At 41.7% G+C, this 20,653-nt stretch overlaps 1 protein-coding gene and 1 long non-coding RNA gene across 11 annotated transcripts in view; one reads left to right on the top strand and one right to left on the bottom strand.

Moving 5' to 3' along the window:
- LOC121290006 (G patch domain-containing protein 2-like) overlaps positions 1 to 20,653 on the top strand; it is a 287,430-nt gene that overhangs the window by 52,058 nt on the left and 214,719 nt on the right. The window contains exon 7 of one of the 10 annotated variants that reach the window (XM_041210193.1): positions 17,278 to 17,963. The exons of 8 other annotated variants lie outside the window; for them this stretch is intronic. In XM_041210193.1, coding sequence (XP_041066127.1) covers positions 17,278 to 17,307 — 30 coding nt within the window. In that variant the 3' untranslated portion in view covers positions 17,308 to 17,963. Of the gene's footprint in view, positions 1 to 9,754; positions 10,147 to 17,277; positions 17,964 to 20,653 lie in introns of those variants that run through there. One more of the 10 variants, XM_041210172.1, reaches the window with a different exon arrangement.
- The window catches only part of LOC121290054, a 115,271-nt gene continuing 111,402 nt past the window's right edge, over positions 16,785 to 20,653 (bottom strand). Inside the window, exon 3 of the long non-coding RNA XR_005945697.1 lies at positions 16,785 to 17,121. This is a non-coding gene — a long non-coding RNA (uncharacterized LOC121290054). The remainder of the gene's footprint in view (positions 17,122 to 20,653) is intronic.

The raw sequence follows: 20,653 nt of genomic DNA, 5'->3' as shown, positions 1-20,653 counted from the left end.
TGGTGGTGTCTGGGACATTGTAAGGTATGATTCGGTGAGTATGACTATGTCAGGCTGTTGCTAGACAAGTCTATGGAATAGCTCTACCAATTTTGGCAGAAGCCCAAAGGAGGATTTTGTAGGGTCAACCGGGCTGGGTGTGCTGTTGTCGTTTCCAGTGCTGAGGTCAATTTTTTTTTATTCTTTCATGGGATATAGATGTCGCTGGCAAGTCCAGCATTTGTTTACCATCCCTAATTGCCCTTGAAATGAATGAATGGCTTGCTAGCCCAATTCAGAGGGAATTTAAGAGTCAACCACATTGCTGTAGGTCTGGAGTCACATGGATGGCAGACTAAAGGATATTAGTGAACCAGATGGGTTTTTACAACGAAAAACAATGGTTTCATGGTCATCATTAGACTTTTAATTCCAGATATTTATTAGGTTCAGATTCCACCATCTGCCATGGTGTGATACAAACCCAGGTCCCCAGAGCATTACCTTGGAACGCTTGTGCCCTCATCTCAAGGAATTTAGGGCTCGGCACAATGCTGAACTCTTTTTCCGCCGCCTTCGTCTCTGTGCTCACTTGTTTGGGCAGGAGTCCTCTCCCCGTTCAACGGATCCTTTTACCCACCTCCAATGTTCTCCCTCCACCTGGACCCCTCCCTTTGGATTCTTACCTTCTCTTGATCTTTTCATTGAGAACTGTCGGTGTAACATCAGTCATCTCAATTTCTCTGCTCCTCTCACCCAATCTAACCTGTCTCTTTCTGAACTTGCTGCACTCCGTTCTCTCAGGTCCAACCCTGACATTATCATCAAACCTGTTGACAAGGGTGTTGCGGTTGTCTGGCGCACTGACCTCTACCTTGCAGAGGCTGAGCGTCAACTCGCAGACATTTCCCCCTACCTCCCCCTGGACCATGACCCCACCACTGAACATCAAGCCATTGTTTCCAGGACTGTTACTGATCTCATCTCCTCTGGAGATCTTCCTTCCACAGCTTCCAACCTCATAGTCTCCCAACCTCGGACAGCCCGCCTCTACATCCTACCCAAAAGCCACAAACAGGACTGTCCAGGCAGACTGATCGTGTCAGCCTGTTCCTGCCCTACCGAACTCATTTCTTGCTATCTTGATTCCATCCTCTCTCCCCTTGTCCAGTCCCTTCCCACCTACAGCCGTGATTCCTCTGACACCCTACATCACATCAACAATTTCCAGTTCCCTGGCCCCAACCACCTCCTCTTCACCATGGACATCCAATCCCTCTACACCTCCGTCCCCCACCGGGATGGTCTGATGGCTCTCCACTTCTTACTCGAACAGAAGCCCGAACAATCCCCATCCACCACTACTCTCTTCCATCTAGCTGAACTTGTTCTCATACTGAACAATTTTTCCTTAAACTCCTCTCACATCCTCCAAATAAAAAGTGTGGCTATGGGTACCCGCATGGGTCCCAGTTATGCCTTTTTCTTTATGGGGTAGGTGGAACATTCCTTGTTCCAGTCCTACTCCGGCCCCCTCCCACAACTCTTTCTCCGGTAGATCAATGATTGCTTCGGTGCTGCTTCATGCTCTCGTCTGGACCTGGAAAAATTTATTAATTTTGCTTCCAATTTCCACCCCTCCATCATTTTCACACTGTCCATATCTGACAAGGGTCATGAGGACTCGAAACGTCAACTCTTTTCTTCTCCGCCGATGCTGCCAGACCTGCTGAGTTTTTCCAGGTAATTCTGTTTTTGTTTTAAATTTCCAGCATCCGCAGTTTTTTTTGTTTTTATATTTTTATTTCTTCCCTTCCCTTCCTTGACCTCTCTGTCTCAATTTCTGGTGATAGACTGTCCACCAATATTCAGTACAAGCCTACCGACTCCCACAGCTACTTCAATTACAGTTCCTCACACCCTGCTTCCTGTAAGGACTCCAACCCATTCTCTCAGTTCCTTCGCCTCCGTCGCATCTGTTCTGACGATGCCACTTTCAAAAACAGTTCCTCTGACATGTCTTCCTTCTTCCTTAACCGAGGTTTTCCACCCACGGTGGTTGACAGGGCCCTCAACCGTTTCTGGCCCATCTCCCGCACATCCACCCTCACACCTTCCTCTTCCTCCCAGAACCATGATAGGGTCCCCCTTGTCCTCATTTATTGCCCCACCAGCCTCTGCATTCAAAGGAGCATCCTCCGCCATTTCCGCCAACTCCAGCATGATGCCACCACCAAACGCATCTTCCCTTCACCCCCCCGGCAGCATTCCGCAGGGATCATTCCCTCTGGGACACCCTGGTCCACTCCTCCATCACCCCCCTACACCTCAAACCCCTCCCAAGGCACCTTCCCATGCAACCGCAGAAGGTGCAACACCTGTCCCTTTACTTCCCCTCTCGTCACTGTCCAAGGGCCCAAACACTCCTTTCAAGTGAAGCAGCATTTCACTTGCACTTCCCTCAATTTAGTCTATTGCATTCGCTGCTCCCAATGTGGTTTCCTCTACATTGGAGAGACCAAATGCAGACTGGGTGACAGCTTTGCGGCACACCTTCAGTCTGTCCGCAAGCATGACCCAGACCTCCCTGTCTCTTGCCATTTCAACACTCCATTCTACTCTCATGCCCACATGTCCATCCTTGGCTTGCTGCATTGTTCCAGTGAAGCTCAGTGCTGGAGGAACAGCACCTCATCTTCTGACTAGGCACTTTACAGCCTTCCGGACTGAATATTGAGTTCAACAATTTTAGATCATGAACTCTCTCCTCCATCCCCACCCCCTTTCCGATCCCCCTTTTTTCCAATAACTTATATAGATTTTTCTTTTCCAACCTAGTTCCATTATTTTTAAATGTATTTCCATCCATTGTTTTATCTCTACCTTTTAGCCTATTTCGATCCCTTCCCCCCACCCCATCCCCACTAGGGCTTTCTGTACCTTGCTCATCCTGCTTTCTACCCTTAATGTCACCTAATAGCACATTCCTTAGATAATATCTCCACCTTCAACACCTCTTTGTCCTTTTGTCTATCACATCTTTTGGTTTTTGGTTATCTCCACCTATCACTGGCCCTCTATCCAGCTCTACCTGTGTCCCCCCCCTCTCCCCCCCCCCGCCCCCATTTAAACCAGCTTATATTTCACCTCTTTTCTATTTTTCCTTAGTTCCGTTGAAGAGTCATACGTACTCGAAACGTTAACTGTGTTCCTCTCTGCAGATGCTGTTAGACCTGCTGAGTTTTTCCAGGTATTTTTGTTTTTACCCTGGAACACTAGTCCAATGACAATACCACTACACCACCACCTCCCCTTTTATGACAATTGATGATAGTTTCATGATCACCATTACTGAGACTAGCTTCATATTCCAGATTTAGTAATTGAATTTTAAATGCCACCAGCTGCCATAGTGTCCCCAGGGCTTTAGCCTGGGCTCTGGATTACCACTTCAGTGAGATTACCACTACGCCATCATCTGCCCACTAGGTCTGCCTGGTTTCATTCCTTTTAGACTTTGTAGTGACTTGATACAACTGAGTGGCTTGCTGGGCCATTTCAGAGGGCATTTAAATGTCAACAAAAAACTAGTATGTAAGTATAGCAAATAATTAGGAAAGCTAATAGAATGTTATCATTTATTGCAAGGGCAATTAAATACAAAAGGTGGTAGGTTATGATTTAAGTTGTACAGGGCATTAGTGAGACCACTTGTAGAGTATTGTGTACAGTATTGGTCACATTTAAGGAAGGATGTAAATGTGTTGGAAGCAGTTCAGAGAAGGTTTACCAGACTAATACCTGGAATGGGTGGGTTGTCTTATGAGGAAAGGTTGGACAGACTAGGCTTGTATCTGCTGGAGCTTGGAAGAGTAAGAGGTGACTTGGTTGAAACATATAAGATCCTGAGGGGTCTTGACAGAGTGGATGTGGAGAGGATGTTTCCTCTTGTGGGAGAATCTAGAACAAGAGGTCACTGTTTAAAAATAAGGGGTAGCCCATTTAAAACAGAGATGAGGCGAAATTATTTCACTCCGGGTTGTGAGTCTGGAACTCTCTTCCTGAAAAGGTGGTGGAAGCAGAGTCTTTGAATATTTTTAAGGCAAAGATGGATAGATTCTTGGTAAGCAAGGGGATGATAGGTTATTGATTGACGGTAGATGGGATGCAGATTTCAGGTTACTACCAGATCAGCCATGATCTTATTAAATGGCAGAGCAGGCTCAAGGGGCTGACTGGCCTGCACCTGCTCCTTTTTCGTATATATGTTCGTATGTAACCACATTGCTGTGGGTCCAGAGCCACATTTAGGCCAGACCAAGGAAGGACGGTAAATGAATGAACTAGATGGGTTTTAATGACAATTGACAATAGTTTCATGGTCACCATTACTGAGTCGAGCCTTTAATGCCAGATTTCTACCAACTGCCATGAGTAATAGTCTGGATTATTAGCCTGGGCCCCTGGATTACTCATCCAGTGATATTACCACTACACCATCACCACCCCCTTAATTAATCTTATTAGAGACAACTGAAGTGGAATCATATTTAACCCAATTTCTATCTGCTAGCAAGATACAAAAATGTGAGATTTTTATTGTAAACGATTGAATGGACAAGCCTGCTAAATTTATTCTACCCTAAGGGATACGCACACATCACGAATTTGTCGATGTCTTGTAAACAAATGTGAGTGCTTTTCTGTTGAGAATGGACACATTACACTGAAGTGAAGTTGCAGAAAAGAGTTATAGCAGTTTTCAGCATGTGGTAAATGGAGGAGTGATATATTGCCTATAAGTAAATTATTGAGTCAATAGCTACTGTAATATCAAAATGATTTATTTTAGGAGTTAAAAAATCATTTGTTTGGATTGATTAGTATTCATTAATTATGCTAATGATATATTGAGAAAACAGATGTTTTATAGAGCTAAGATCAGAAATAAATTACAGGTCCTATTTGTTTATCTTAAAAATAGCAACATTCTATATTGTTGTGTGCTACTTTTTGAGATATTTGAAATTGGTAGTAAAGTTCTGTTTTTGAGTGTATGATGATTTGAAACACAGCAGTTATTTCAAAATATAAAATGGGAAAATTACGTCTTAGCTCGCTATCTAGCTACATTGCTGGAAATCAATTTGATGAATGGGAAACCCTTTTTCATTCCAAATCTGGGCTCATAATATGCAAGTGCGTTGTATACTTATTTTGGAGGGAATGGATTGTGGAATGTCTTTTTGTATTTTATGTCTTGGCTTTTCCAAAAGACAGTTTTTGTAATTAAGATTATCTAAAGTTTTCATGGAAACAACAATTATTAAAGAAAAACAAATGCTAATATTCTCATATCAGTGTTAATGGAAATGAAATATGAACCTTAAAATAATCCCAAAAATGCATTTAAAAATTGTGTCTTTGGAAAGGACGTTAAACACCTGCAATTGGAGTCTAAAAGCAGATCTGTTTTGAAAGGTACCTACTGAGGCCGTGGTTGATCTTGAGTGTGTGACAGGTCTCCTAAATGTTGAATGGTGCCATTGTCTATGTAATAAAGCCAAATATTTTTGATATAACACATCAAAAGAAACAGCCTGCTTTTCCCACTTACTGCATGTGTAAAGCGGTGTACAAATTGGTGCATAATTTTGTTTATTATTCCTGTTTGTATGTAGACAATTTGATTTGAATGTCTAAACTAGTGAGTCGCAGAATATATTGATGCTCCAGTTTGTTTTGCTGTGGTGTGGGAGAACATGAGTCCTCATTTGTGTCAGATGATTATCTTGGTTGTGCCATTGGAAGAAGATGCCACGTGAAAGCCAGTGGTTTCCCATGAGAAGGGAAAGAAAATGAGAGACTGAGTCACATAGGCTGCTTTTACGTGTACCTTAAGAGGTTAACTTAAAAAATAAATTTAATATTGTGCTTGTAAGTTAATTAAGTGAAGAACTATTCTGATTTCAGACATTTTCTCTCCATTAAATTTGCACAAGAATTACATTCACTTAGAAATTGGAATTGCAAAATAAAACTATAGGTGGAACCTCAGAGTATTAAACCTGAAGTATAGGGCTGAGTTTTGATTTCTACATTAAACATTTGTTGCGTGAAAATAAAATACTTATGAATTCAGATGCTAAATATACAAGTACAAACATGAGAGATAGAAACTCACCAGTTTTCTTTGAATATATCAAAACAATAACAGTAATATATATACCACACAATTTTCTTTTTGCGAAATAATTTTTATTTTTCATAGTGATGACAGTAAAAATATAATTTATAACAAATGGCATTATGTGAAAAAAGGGTCACAAGGACAGGAATCAATCCAGATCTGCACAGATCACAGTGCAGATTTAAAACTTTAATTTTATATCAAATGGTATAAACAAACTGCACAATGCTTACAGTTGAGTCAATTTATAGCCAATGCTTCATACTAATCATAAGTCATTTGTAATTTATTTGGGCAATCTACCTTGAGAGCATAAACTGTATCTGATGCATCTTAATCACATGCACCTAGTAGTACAAAGTTTGATCTAAATTTTATAGCAAATTTGATTTAGAAATCAAAACCCAGCACTATACTTCAGGTTTAATACTCTGAGGTTCCACCTATAGATTTAATTTCGTTAAAGTAGAGAGATTATGCTACATTTCACAACTTTGCTTTAGTTTGCTTATTTATAAAAACAAATACCAAACCCTATTGCAGTAAACTATGGGCAAAATGTTATGGTCCCCCCAGTGGTAGGCCCATAAAATTCCCTGTGTGGCCCTCCCTCCCACCCACCCCCAAAATGACCATAACTTTATGTGGGGTGGGTGATGCCAAAGGTGGCCTGCCCACCCTCGCCCTAATTGAGGCCCTTAAGTGCTTCCTACCCGGCCTCAATTTTGAGGCTGGTGGGAGGAGCTGGGGGCAGGGCAAAGCCCTGCCAAGCTCTGCCTCTCCCACTGCAGGTGCTTCTTTTCCCCCCTACCCTCTCCATTCAGGCCCTCTGACCACACCCCTCCCCTCCTCCCCACACTGCATTTACCTGGTCCTGGACTCTGAAACTTAGAACCTGGGGACTGCTTATAGTCCCAGTCCTAGCCACTGCTGCTGCTAGGACTACAGAATTGTTGGCGAATCAAATTAGCTGGCAGTTCTGAGTTAAGATTCCCTTGGAGTGTTAAATGGCTTTGGGGCTGCTGTGATCAACAGGGATGTGTTCCCTGCCGACCCTTCAGGTGGTGGGGCAGGAAACCCGTCGATGCGAAAAGTCCTGCCCTCTGTGTGCAGAAGAAGATATTGTTTATGAAGCAGTAAAAAATGTATTTATGATACAGTTCCTATTAAACAGTAGGGAAAGAAAGAAAATACATCAGCTTGAGTGTAGGGCGGTTATTTATGGTGATAAACATTACATAATTGGTACTCGAGTGTGAAACAAAAAAAACCATTAAATTAAACTAATTAGCAAGGCACCAGCAGCCTTCCCATCACTGCACCACCTTTGGATAACACCCTCTCTATGCCTTAGCATCTCATTGCAGTGCAGAGGCAGCTGTTTATGTGAGTTTGATCAGGAGTCAAGGGCAGCTTGCAGGATCAAGTACACCTTTAACACACAAACCCTCTCTTTTAATTTGAAAGCTCCCAGATATTGCTGTTTACTTTCATATTAGTTGCAAAGAAGATTACTTGTCATGATCCTGCACGAGTGGAAAAGGTGTCCTGCAGGTCTGCCTGCTAAAGTTTGTGCAAGTAGAAATGCAAACACTAAAATAAACCAACCTTCTGCACTGTTGTGGCCACAACGCATTGAATCCTGAAAACAAGATCTTTCACACCCACGGAGAAAACATAGATGTATCTCTTAGCCTTCAGGAAGCCCACTGGTTTATTTGTAGACTTACCATACAGCTTTGTCACAACAAATATATTTTACCCTAACTGGCTCACGTGGAGAAAGGAATTGAGGTTCAAACATATTTAAACTTAGAGATAACTTAATATACATTAGACTGGAAAGAATTTATACTTTGCTCTGGCTGAGCAAGGATTACAGGATGAAGGTTTGAATAATATCCTACTAGTTCTACATAACCTCTTTGCTTCTGATATTGAATTAAATGCTTTCTAACATATTCACTGCATATGTGTCTACTTAAGTTTGGTGGTAAGAAAAATTTTCACTGGACAGTGTTTATTGCCTCATGTGAAAATGGACAAAGGAACAACTTGGTTAACAGAAAAAGATATGAGTCCAAGATGTAAACAACTTTATAAAAGCAATATTAAGATCCATATAAATGAAACAGTTTAATGCCTGTTAGCCTTTAGGAGTTGTCCGTATATGTCTTCTTCAGGACACTGAGCAGATTGCCATTTTGAGATTTGATTAGGGATGTAGTTCCCAGACTATTTTGGATATACCTGGTAGATTTGTGTCACTTTTAGAAGAACCACCAACCCCATAAAATAGGTTATTTTCATAAATTCCTTTTAGTTTTACAATAATGTAGACAGAGTTACGAAATGCATGTGGGGAAAAAAAACTTCTGTTTATGTAGTACTTTTTATGACTTCTGAGACATCCTGAAGCAATTTAAGCCAATGAATTACTTTTGAAGTGTAGTCATTGTTGTAATGTGGGGAAACACGGCACCGTCTCGTGTAGGGCCTGGCCCCATAAACAGAACTGATGTAACAGACCTGATAATCTGTTTTGGTAATGATAGTTAAGGGCTAACAGTTGTCCAGGACAATGGGGAAGACTCTGCTCTTCTTTGAAATGTCTTGGAATTTTTTAGGTCCATCTGAAAATATTTGTATAGACCTACATATGCTTCTTCTAATTAGCACAGAATAAAACATAAAGCTACTTTTCAAGGTCTGGAGTAAATGTTACACCTCAGTATTTTTAAAACTGTTGTTTTTGTAAATTAAGGAAACTGTGGTGAATCTACAGTGTATGCCGTGTTATCCACAGGCATTTTTTATAGAAGCAGAATAGTGTTTTACAAATCTAACATTAAGGATGGTTTAAGGTTAAGTTTTATTGACCAGATTATTGATTTCTCAAGTTTTTCCATCATTTTTAAAATCTGATTTGTCAGTCATCTGGTTCACAACTTATAGTATTTTCATTAATATGACATAAATCCCAAAGAGATGAAACAAATTTGAAAAACTTAATTGCTCTATGTCTTGTATAGTATGTATGAGAGATCAGTTGCATATTTTAGTACTGGAACTAGATTGTGTTGGTCAATCTCCTGGACCGGGTGTTGCAATGTTAATTGAAAATGGACACTTACTCCTTAACGACTAGTTTTAAGGTATCTTAAGTGCATACTACTTACAGATTCTGTCCACTAATTCTTTAATATCTTTATAGAGCAGTTATCATGCCCTTCAGCCCAGAAATATTTAAGTGTGAAGATTGCAATGAGAAATTTAAAAATAATTAGTACATAAATGTATTTAATATGAAGCTTTTCTAGGTTGGCATGCAATATTGCTCTTCAGATGTTGATTTGTCAGAACATGCTGTAAATTTTTGTGCACTATTTTATTTGTATTTGTATTTTTATTTGTTCATTTCTTTAATGTAAAATTCCAGAACAACAGATTATTTACTTAAAATGGAAAATTTCAGCATCGTGTATATTTCATGCATAAACTTGTTTTACAGCATTGCATTGGACTGCCATCTGTAGATCATGCTCTTAGCAGTCTTTTTTAATTGTTTCACATATTTTCTTTTAGAAAATCTACTCGATCAAAAATCTAGATTTAATGACCAAGGCTTTCCACCTGGGTGAGCCTGCTGCAAGAGGAGAAAGTAATGTCCAGCAAGCTGCCTGAGTAAAAGATTTTCTTTTCATTTGAAAAGTTCAGCTTTTAATAAGGGAGCCTTTGCATGAAATAACTCTGAAACCTTTTGCACTGGCCCTATTTCAGTTTCCGCCTCGGAGCCCATCCTGACAATCTCTGTATGCTGGTCTAGCAGTTAACCTTTGTTTCCAGCCTTTCAAGAGTGAAAATGATGGTTAGCACAGTGGAGGGTATGTTTTCCTCATTTGCATCTCTTTACCTTGCCTCGACTTACATATAGATCTGTTTCCCCCACAATAGGGAAGAGATGGGAAGCTTAGTCCAATGTTTATATCATGTTTTCTTATACTGCAACACTTGGAACATTTTACAATCTGTATTAAGTGTACGCTTATAGGAATAAAAGCCTAATGATGATCAAACTACTTACCGGCAACTTTATGTAGCACTGTAATAGGGATCATGTGGTACAATGGGTAGTATCCCTGCCTCTGAGCCAGAAGCTCTGTGTTCAAGTCCCACTCCAGGACTTGATGGCCAAGAAAGATGCCTTCATAACTCAGCTAAACAAGTTGAGTATTAACTTGTAAATCTTTCCAACATATGCCATTGGTAAGAGCGGGAGAGGTTCCTGGTCAGCCGTGTGATTGAAAGAAATTGGAGCCTGTACCATCACTACCCATAGCTCCAGGCTACAACATGCATGTAAAAGTGTATGTTGCTGCTGCAACTCGGACTTCTTTGGGGGACCGGTTGGCTTAGTTTGAATAGCCAGTTTGGATCAGATTGGTGCTAACAGCACGGGGTTTGGTCCCTGTTCTGGCTGGGCTGGATTCAGGACCTGCCTCCTTGGTGGAGATGGTGGTGCTGTGGGTCAGACCTGTCTTCCGGCAGAGCACTGAAGAAGTAGTAGTAGTATATGTAGTGTCTTAACATGGTCATATATATGCAGAATATTATTATTTGAGTAAAGGGAAAATCATGTTTGGCGGGTATAGTGCGGCTAAATTCTGAAGGGCTGTAGGGGAAGCAGTCCTGCCTTCTGGCCAAAAGGAATGTTGAAAAAGGCACTTACCTTGAGGAGCCAATAGCTCCTGCCTTTATTTCACTGCCGAATTTCTTGATCCCTGGGAAACCTGTGCAACAGCAGTAAATCTTAAATTGGGCTTCCAGTTTTATTCGGGGAGCCCACTGTTCATGTTTAAGTATGCTCAATCTCTGCATGGTTGGATGTTTGCCCCAATTTCCACAGTAAATGGCGCTGCATGAGTGTTTGCCAAGTTGGGGGTCACGTTTCACATATTTCACTTTAATCCCACTAACAACCCCCTTCCCACTCTGGGGCAATTAATATTGAGGCCGTTTTATTTATATATATATATATATATATATATATTTTTTTTTGTTTTTTAAAAACTTCAAAACTTTTAAAGCAACTTTAAAAACTCAATTATTTCCTGTTCCAAATATTAACTGGTCATTATGCAATAAAGCTAAGGTCCAGATTTGTGAAAATCCTGCAAATGGTCTAAAATTCTAAAGTCCCGTCTCCGAATCCTGCCTTTCCCATCTTCACAGGGATTGGGCTGGGGTTCACGTGTGCACAATTTGCGAAGGCAGCTTGCCGATTAAATCACCTGCTGCCTCCACTGAAATGGGATTTTGGAAGAAGGAGTGTGCAGAATAGAACAGGTAGGAATAGAACCCTTTGGAGAGGTAAAGCACCCTTTGTGAGACGTAAGGCACCCTTTGGGATTGTTAAAAATAAACAGTATGCATTTTTTGCACACAAAATCATTGGAACTGTTAAAGAGCTGTTGAGCAGTGCAGCTGTGGAACCTGTCAAAGCTAACCAGGAAGTGTCAAGCCTGTCAAAGCTATCCAGGAAGTGTCAAATCTGTCAAGGAACTGTCCAAGGATACTAGGTGAGTTGGCATGGAGGTAAGGGCAAAGGGTGGTGAGTGGGGGCATGGGCTGGCATGAGTTGGCACTAAGATGGCATAGCTGGTATGGTGGCCATGGGGGTGGGTAGAAGGGCACCGAGTTGGCATAGTGGATATGAGGTTCAGAGGGGATGGATGGGGGCATGGGGTGGCATGGATGAGGCATAGGGAGTGTGGGGGGGAATATGGGTTGTGTGGTGAGGGCTGGAGGAATGTTTTTTGTTTTACTGTTAATTATTATTTATTTAAATACCGTGCTGGAACACACAGACAGGCCAGTGCCCTGCCCTGCTCCGCACCTGGCAGCCAGTGCATTCGTTCCAGGGTCACCCACCTTGACTCCTGCTTCAGCCCATCAATCCCCACTCCTCTGACTGAAAATCCAACCTGCGGGCAAACATTTTTTAAAGGTTGGGTCCGCTGAACCAGGAAATCTCCTGACTTGGGGAACCGAACTTGGGGATGAAAACCTGAGCCAAAGACTCCCATGGATATGTCTATTAAGAAACAATCTCAACCATTTCTGCCTCAAAGCATATTTTACTGGCAGGTCTTGCTTATGAAGTCTTGCTTTTTGTACATTTTTTTTTGTTTCTTTACTCTTTGCGATGTTTTATTTTATCAGTTCTTCCGGGCTTCTACTTTGTGGAGTAGTGTACAGACACTTCGGCCAGAAATTTTCGCTCGGCAGGGGGGCGCATGCCCCACCTGCTCAAGCAATGATGCTCATTGACATTGGCTGAGCCATGCTGATGTCAACACACAGTCACGCGATAGTACGGTCAGCAGGCGCACGCCGGCGTCGGCAGTGCACCCGCCGACAATTAATAGGCCTGTTAAGGCCATTAAATAATCAATTAACTTAGGTTGGACAGGTAGCGAAAAATTTAATGGTTGGCAGGCAGGTGAAAAGGCCAAGCAGCCTTTGCATTTTTTTGGAAACCTCATCCATGGGTGGGATGAGGTTTCCAAAAGCAAATAAAGATAAAATAAAAGTTATAAAATTGATTTTAAAACATGTCCCTGCTCATGTGACAGAGTCACATGAGGGGACATGTTTCATTCCATTCTTATTTTTTTAAATTTCTTTTCATACCTCTTCACCTCCTTGAGACAGCCCTGTGCCTCAGGGAGATTATGAGGCACGCACTCACGCACATGCGCTAAGTTCGTGCTCGAGCAGCTCACACTATCCCTCATCTGCACAGACAGCGTTCAACACTGCCACTCACGTTTCTTGCTGGGCGGACTTTAATTGGCCTACCAGTGTGAGATGGCGGTCTGGTGCCAATTTACAGGCGACGGTCGCCTTCCCGTCCGGCCCATCCCACCCCACCCTACATGGGTGAAATTCTGCCTCTGGCCTACAAAATTGGTGACGCTGCACCCTCTTTTACAGGAAAAATGGAAGCCTGACCATTCACTATTACAAGTTAGAAGTGTGCTGCTGCTATGTTGAATCAGGAATACTGTAGATATCCGAAGCATATACAAGAATTATTAAAATCACTAATTAAAATAAGGATCTTATGCTTGTTATAGGACCTTTTTGTGATAATGGATACTGTGATGCTTCTGCACCACATAATAAACATTCCCAGGACCTTGCTGCAGTACAGACCTGAATGTATGTCCAAACTTGTGATCATCTGCTTCATGATCCACAACGTTGCTATCGTAAGGCACCAGTCCTTACCACCTTCAGAACAGCAAGAAGTGCAGAGGAGCAGAATCACAAATAAATGAAAGATAGGAGTAACATTAATCAAAAGTACCCCTAGTTAGATAAGCTCTTACAGAGCAGCTCATTGAAGTGAGCTTCACCTGAACTATTATTCCCATTGCCAATACACTAATAGTTCTGTAGTCTTCATGATTACTATTCGATTGCCTTTCTTCAGTCCAGCATTATGAATCTTGTCCTTATTTCACTACAAACACCAAGTACAGAACATTTTTTAAAATTGAATAATCAAATTCCATCTCAATCAATCATCTATTAACAGAAATAATTATGAATCGTCCCTATGCAAGCCCTTAGAGCCCATCTCTGTCCTTGTCTACTAATTCTACTGGCCTTGCAAAGAGTTCCCTAGTAGCTACACCTTGGAAGCTAGAAGACAGCACAAATGGCTTTGATGAACAACCTTGAGCAACCATAGGTCTTGAAATCCCAGCTACTGAGTGCTTGGCTTGGACTGGGGTAGTCTGGTCCAGTGAGGACTGGTGAGATGTTTTGGAAGCCCCTGTCAGTACTGACCCCCAAAACTAAGAGTGAGTTGCCTGATCTTCCATGGTAGCTGTCCAAGATATCTGCAAAGCTTGAAGCACAGTAGGCATCGTTGTCATGTTCATGGAGCTGATTGTTCACTCCATTTTGAACAGAAGTGTCTCCATGCTCTATGTGAATCTGTGGCAAAAGTTGGAACTGAACTTCAGTATGCTCTGGACATTATGCATAAACTGGCAGGCTTTCAGTGCACCTGACATTTGACAGTATATGTCCACCAGTATTCTTCAGTTGCCTGAGCCCTCTAAATTAGTATCCAAATCCCCTGCAGTAGAACTAGCTTGCAATCGCACCCTATGACAAGTAGGCACCTCTGGTGTCCTAGATTCGGCATAGTTGTAACCATTGATTCAGTACATAAGGAGCCATTCTCAAGACTATCCTCCAAATGTGCACGGTACGTTCTCTGTACTGGGACTTGTAAGGGTGAGATTGAATGACAGTGCATGGGCTCCTTGTCTTGAATGGCACAGGAGCTTCCACATTTTCTACGACTGAAATGAAAGATAAGGACAAGGGTTAGCATGTGATATGATGGAAGATCAAAGAAACATGTCGCTAGGAAAAGCATCTGCAGCTTATCATGGAAATAGAAGGAAGAAGAGAAAATGAGAATATGGTGTGAAGAAACCCTCCTTTAGTGGCCATGACTCTGCCCTTCCTGTGATGGCCAGTTTTCTTCAACAGGGAAAGAGATAAGCAGGCAATCTCATTCTCTCCACTGATAACTTCCTGTCTTGAAGGGAATAGGCAGTCTAGATGTGGAGATGGAAGCAGAGACTAAAAGAGCAGCATTCTTATCCAGACTATTCTTGTGAGTCATTGAACTTTTTACACCATTCCTGTCTTATGGGTGAGTTTCAGCTGTAAGGAAGAAAAGATCGGTAGTGTGATCCTTATGAAGTGTTTAGCGAATATGTCTGCCATGGTTAACTAGCTGATCTGAAGTGTGCCAGATGTAAATTGTGGGGAGGTGAGGATTGCAATGATGGTGCGTGAGTATGAGGAAAAGCAGAGGAAGGGCACAATATGATGCAATGACTGAAAGAGATTGAAGGCAAGCAGGGGAAGGGAATAGGCAGTCTAGATGTGGAGGTGGAAGCAGAGGCTACTCTTGTGAGGTCATTGAACTTTTTACGCCATTGCACCAGTGTCCTTGGAACTAAGCTCCTGGCATGAACCTCAACGATCTCTCCCCACTGGCAGCAAAGGTGTTGCTTGTAAGACTTTCTGCCTCTGCAGTTTGTGGGTGGAGGGCAGGAGCATGATCTCTAAAGCAGAACAGTAATCCTTTTGGACAAAAACAAAAATACCTGGAAAAACTCAGCAGGTCTGACAGCATTTGCGGAGAGGAATACAGTTAACGTTTTGAGTCCGAATGACTATTCATCAGAAGTAAGCAAAAATAGAAATAAGCAAAGTGGCCCTTGTGATCGGCACAACAAAGAAGCGTAAGTTGTCTAAATGTAGATGGCTGCTCCTCCTAACGCTGAGATAACCCTTTCCTGATTGCTAAGATTCCACCCCTAATTCTGCATGCCTAAGCCTCCTTTCTGGACCTCTGATCCTGCAACCCTCCATCTGGCATCCTTTCCTGATTCTGGACCCCTGGCCTCCCCTGCTGATGCACAACTTGGCCCAATCTCGATCCCAAACACGGACTTTTATCTCCAATAAACTTAACTTAGGGCTGCTATGATGCCAACAAAGCCTGAACTTTCTGCATTAGTGGGCTCTTTGCACTTCACCAGCAACACTGGAATGAGGCCCAGGGACCAAAATCTGGAGAACCTCTGACCTCAGCATTTAGGTGTGGAAGGGGAGGCTCACATTTGCTGAAGATCAAAAAATATTTGACAGTGCACACACTGCATTTTAATTGATCATAAAATGTGAGAAAACTTATAAATGCCATGAATGTTTCTCATTCTACCTTACTCCCCATTCCCCCGTCTCAACACATCTTGTGCCCACCCCCTGGCCATTTTAGGGAGTCTCGAAATGTTGATACTTTGACCTACCCAATTCTCTTCTGTACCTTTGTACCCTATTTCTTCAGGAGTGTTCCATTTACTTAATTTGATTGGCTACTTAGTGCTGATGCTGAGGTTCAGCATCACTGCCTTTGTATTGAGAGGTGAGAAGTCTGACTATGCATAGTGCCCTTATTTCAAACAAAACATCTGATATATTTTGCAGTAGCGGATCTCAGATTCTAAGACAACTTTCTTTCCTCTATCAATCTCTGCCTTTCTCTCAATGCTAATGAAAACAGCGCTGGTCTTTGACATCAACATCAAGTGAGCTTAAGAATAGATGCACCATATGGAATAGCTCTGACAGGCTGAGAATTGGAGACATACACAAATTAGCCAAAGACACTCAAGCAGATGTAAGGAGTGGAGAAGAGATGAAATCAGAAACAGAAGCAGAAAAATGATTGAGGAAGCATAATTGATTTTATATTTTTATATTTCTCCATAAGGAATTTAAATTCTAGCATGCAAATCTAATATACAGTAATGTTGACATCCAGATATTCATATTCCACCTGGATTTAAATCTGTGATTGTTTGGATTAAAAAGGAAATTTTACGAATGGCACATTTTTGTTCAACCCTAGGTGATCATTACTTGAGGGCCTATGGTACATGTGTCTTTCATATGATGCAGGAAGTTGCGTTTGAATCCTGAAATTTAGTTAATTGGAAAATTTAACATAAACAATAATACATGCACACAGTAATCATTGTAAATAAGGCAGGCATTTGGTTGTATAAAATGTAATGAGTTCTGCCCTAAAATGCACATGTTCAAAAGTTAGCAATAAATCTTAAATTATAGTATAACATTCAGCAGGACAGGGCAATTTGGAAAGATCATATGTTGGTGTTCCAGTTCTGTGAAGTGGATCAATATGGAATTCTTACTTGCAGTTTTCTTCCACAGCATAATTTTATGTTGGTATAGTATGTTGTACAGGTTGTTTGATATGTTCTACAAGCTGTTGGCGAAGACAACACTGTTGTGTTGAGCAGTTGTGTTGGGAGGAGCATGCCTACCCTCTGTTCCGAATGGTATTTGGCATGAAAAGGAGAAGAGAGTTAATGAGGGTGAAGAAAAAAGTGCAAGCAGGTTTTAATTTGGTTTTGTCCTTGTTCATACACTATATCAGGATATTTAAAAGTCAATTTTATAACTCTTTATTTTTATATTGGCAGAAAATAATCAACCATCTTTGTACTTTTTGAAAAATCAGTGCATTTGACCACTCCTAACATCTGAACAACTGGTGAAAGCGAAAGTAGGGCGATGGGCTCTAAGCACAGCTTGGCAAGCAGTTGAGGTCACTGCTTTATTTATTGACAGTAGAATGTTGGTCTCAGAAGCCTGGAGCGTACATCCTTTGTTGTAACTACATCTCTTTTGTACTGGCGTATCTCCATCTTGGAATCCAGCAAAGCCAATCATTAGTCGTGGTTTTAACATGTGCTATTGTAGACTAGTGTTTGGTGTTAGCATACTGCAGTACATGCAGGAACCAAAGCCAGCTATTCACTGGCTTCATATCTCATGGCTACGGAGCCTACTGGCTGAGCATTAAAAAAGCCCCAATACTCATGCTGTGAAGTTCTCTCTTCAGCTGTCAGTTCTTGCCTTTCTTTGATATGATATGACTTAATCCAGCAGCTACAACTTCTCCATTTGCAGGCTTTGGCTGTGAACAGATCCATTGACCATGTGGCAGCTATTTATACATCATAAGCTGTATACTGTTAAATCTAAGTAATAAAGATTCCTGTGTCCATTGCTTATTAAAGGCAGATTGGTTAGGCTGCCTGAGATTAACCCCTGTGATGCTTTTTAGAATGTATTTGACAATAATAAAATGATTTTTGAAATGTAACAAACATAATGTTATTTTTCTACATTTAAGACTAGTGACTAACATTTAGCTTAAAGGTACAACAATCATTTGTACTGGCTGCAACCCTCTGGAAGCTGTGACTTGGAGAGACTACAGTTACTGGGAAAATCTATTAGCTAAAGTAGTGAAAATAATGGAAAATCCAGGTTTGAAAGTTAGTGACCATTTCTTTGAGGGAAGAATAAAGCATAATTTATTTTTAAAAGTTAATACTATGTTGCAAAATTCAAATCTGAAATATGCTGTTATAACAGTTTTCTTCAAGAGGAATGATGGCTTGGTGTAATGTTTCTGGACTAGTAATCCAGAGGCTCTGACTGATGTGCTGAAAACATGAATTTATGTCCCACGACGGCAGCTGGAGGAATTTAAATTCAATTAATTAATAAGTCTGGAATAAAAGGCTAGTCTCAATAATTATGATCATGGAACTATTAGATTGTTGTAAAAACCTACCTGGTTCACTAATGATCTTCAAGGAAAGGAATCTGATACTTTACCTGGTCTGGCTTACATGTGATTCCAGACCCACAACAATGCGGTTGACTCTTAACTGCACTCTGAAATGGGCTAGCAAGCCACTGTGTTGTATCAAACTGCAACAGGAACACCAAATAAGACTGGATAGACCACCTTGCATTGACCTATATGACATAAACAACAAAGGCATACCCTGCAAAGTCCTCCTCACTAACACCTGGAGACTTATACCAAAATTGAGAGAGCTGTCATAGTCAAGTAACAACCTGACATATTCAGGCTCTTCGAGTCATAGCTCACAGCCAACGTCTTAGACCCCTCCATCACCCCACTTGGGTATATCATGTCAGATCGGCAGGGCAGACTCACCTGAGGTGGCCACACAGTATTATACAGTTATTACAGAGTGTCCCTGGGAGCCTTCATTGACTCCAAACTCCATGAAGTCTCATGCATCAGGTCAAACGTGGGCAAGTAAACCCTTTGCTGATTACCACCTTCCTTCAGCTGATGAATCCATACTCTACCAGATCAAGGACATTTGGAAGAAGCACTGGGGGTAGCAAGAGCACAGGGTCTACTCTGGGGAACTTCCATGTCCATCATGAAGAATGGCTAGGTAGCACCACTACTGACAGAGCAGGTCAAGTCTTGAAGGACGTATCTGCCAGACTGGTCCTGCAGAAGATGTTGAGACACAACCAGAGTGAAAAACCTAGCTGACCTCTCACCAATCTACCCGTCGCAGGTGCATCTGTCCATAACAGTATTGGAGCTGTGACCACAGCTCTTGTGAAGACAATGTCCTATCCTCACGCTGGGGGCATCCTCTATTGTGTTGTATGGCACTGCCACCGTGCGAAATGGGATAGATTCAGAACAGATCTAGCAGCTCAAAAATGGACATCTATGAAGCACTGTGGGCCATCAGCAGCAGCAGAATTGTATTCAACCACAATCTATAATGTCATGGCCTGACATTTCTCTCACTCTACAATTACTATTAAGCCAGATGATCAACTCTGGTTTAATAAAGATTGAAGAAGAGCATGCCAGGTATACTTAAAAACAAGATGCCAAGTGAAGGTGCAACACAGGGCTTTTATGCATGTTAAATGCTAAAGCAACATGCCAGACAAAGCAAAGCGATCCCACAACAAACGGATGCGATCAAAGCACTACAGCTCTATCCCATCTAATCATGAATAGTGATGAAGAATTAAATAACTAACTGGAGGAGGAGGCTCTAAAAATATCCCCATCTACAACATTGAGTGAGCCCAACATGCCACTCAAAACAACAAGGCTGAAGCATTTGTAACCAACTTCAGCCATAAGTGCCAAGCTGACGATTCACCTTTGCCTCCTCCTGAGTTCCCTTGCATACAGATGCCAGTCTTCAGTTCGATTTATTTCATATCAAGAAATGGTTCAAAGCAATGGATACAGCAAAGGTTAAGGGCCCTGACAGTGTCCCAGCTGTAGTACTGAAGACTTGTGCTCCAAATCTAGCCACACCTTTAGCTAAGCTATTCCTGTAGCTCTACAACACTCACATCTACCCGACAGTGGAAAATCGCCCAAGCATTTCCTGCATTTAAAATACAGGACAAATCCAATCTGATCAATTACCACACCATCAGTTTACTTTCAGTCATCAGCAGTGATGGAAAATGTCACATATTGTGCTATCAAAAGGCACTAACCAATCTGCTCAGCGATGCTCATTTTGGTTCCAGCTGGGCCAGTCGACTCCAGATCTCATTACAGCTGTGGTCCAAACATGTATAAAAGAGCTGAATCCCTGAGGCAAGGTGAGAGTGACTACCCTTGACATCAAGACAGTGTTTAACCAAGCGTAACATCAAGGAGCCCAAACAAAACTGAAATCTGTAAGAAACTCTTCACTGGTTGGAGTCATATCCAGCACAAAGGAAGATGGTTATGGTCGTTGGAGGCCAACCTTCTCAGTCCTATGATATTGTTGTAGAAGTTTGTCAAGGTAGTATCCTAGACCAAAGCATTTTCAGATGTTGCTTCTATCGTAAGGTCAGAGTTGGGGATGTTCACTGATGATTGCAATGTACAGCACCATTCACAACTCTTCAGATTCTGAAACAGTCCGTGCCTGCATGCAGCAAGGCATGGGCCGATAAGTAGAAAGTGATATTCGCACCACACAGGAGAGA

The sequence above is a fragment of the Carcharodon carcharias genome, chromosome 2, assembly GCF_017639515.1.
Source record: "Carcharodon carcharias isolate sCarCar2 chromosome 2, sCarCar2.pri, whole genome shotgun sequence".
NCBI lineage: Eukaryota > Metazoa > Chordata > Chondrichthyes > Lamniformes > Lamnidae > Carcharodon > Carcharodon carcharias.
Note: the sequence above shows the minus strand (reverse complement) of the source record. Positions and strands in the feature narration are given on the sequence as shown.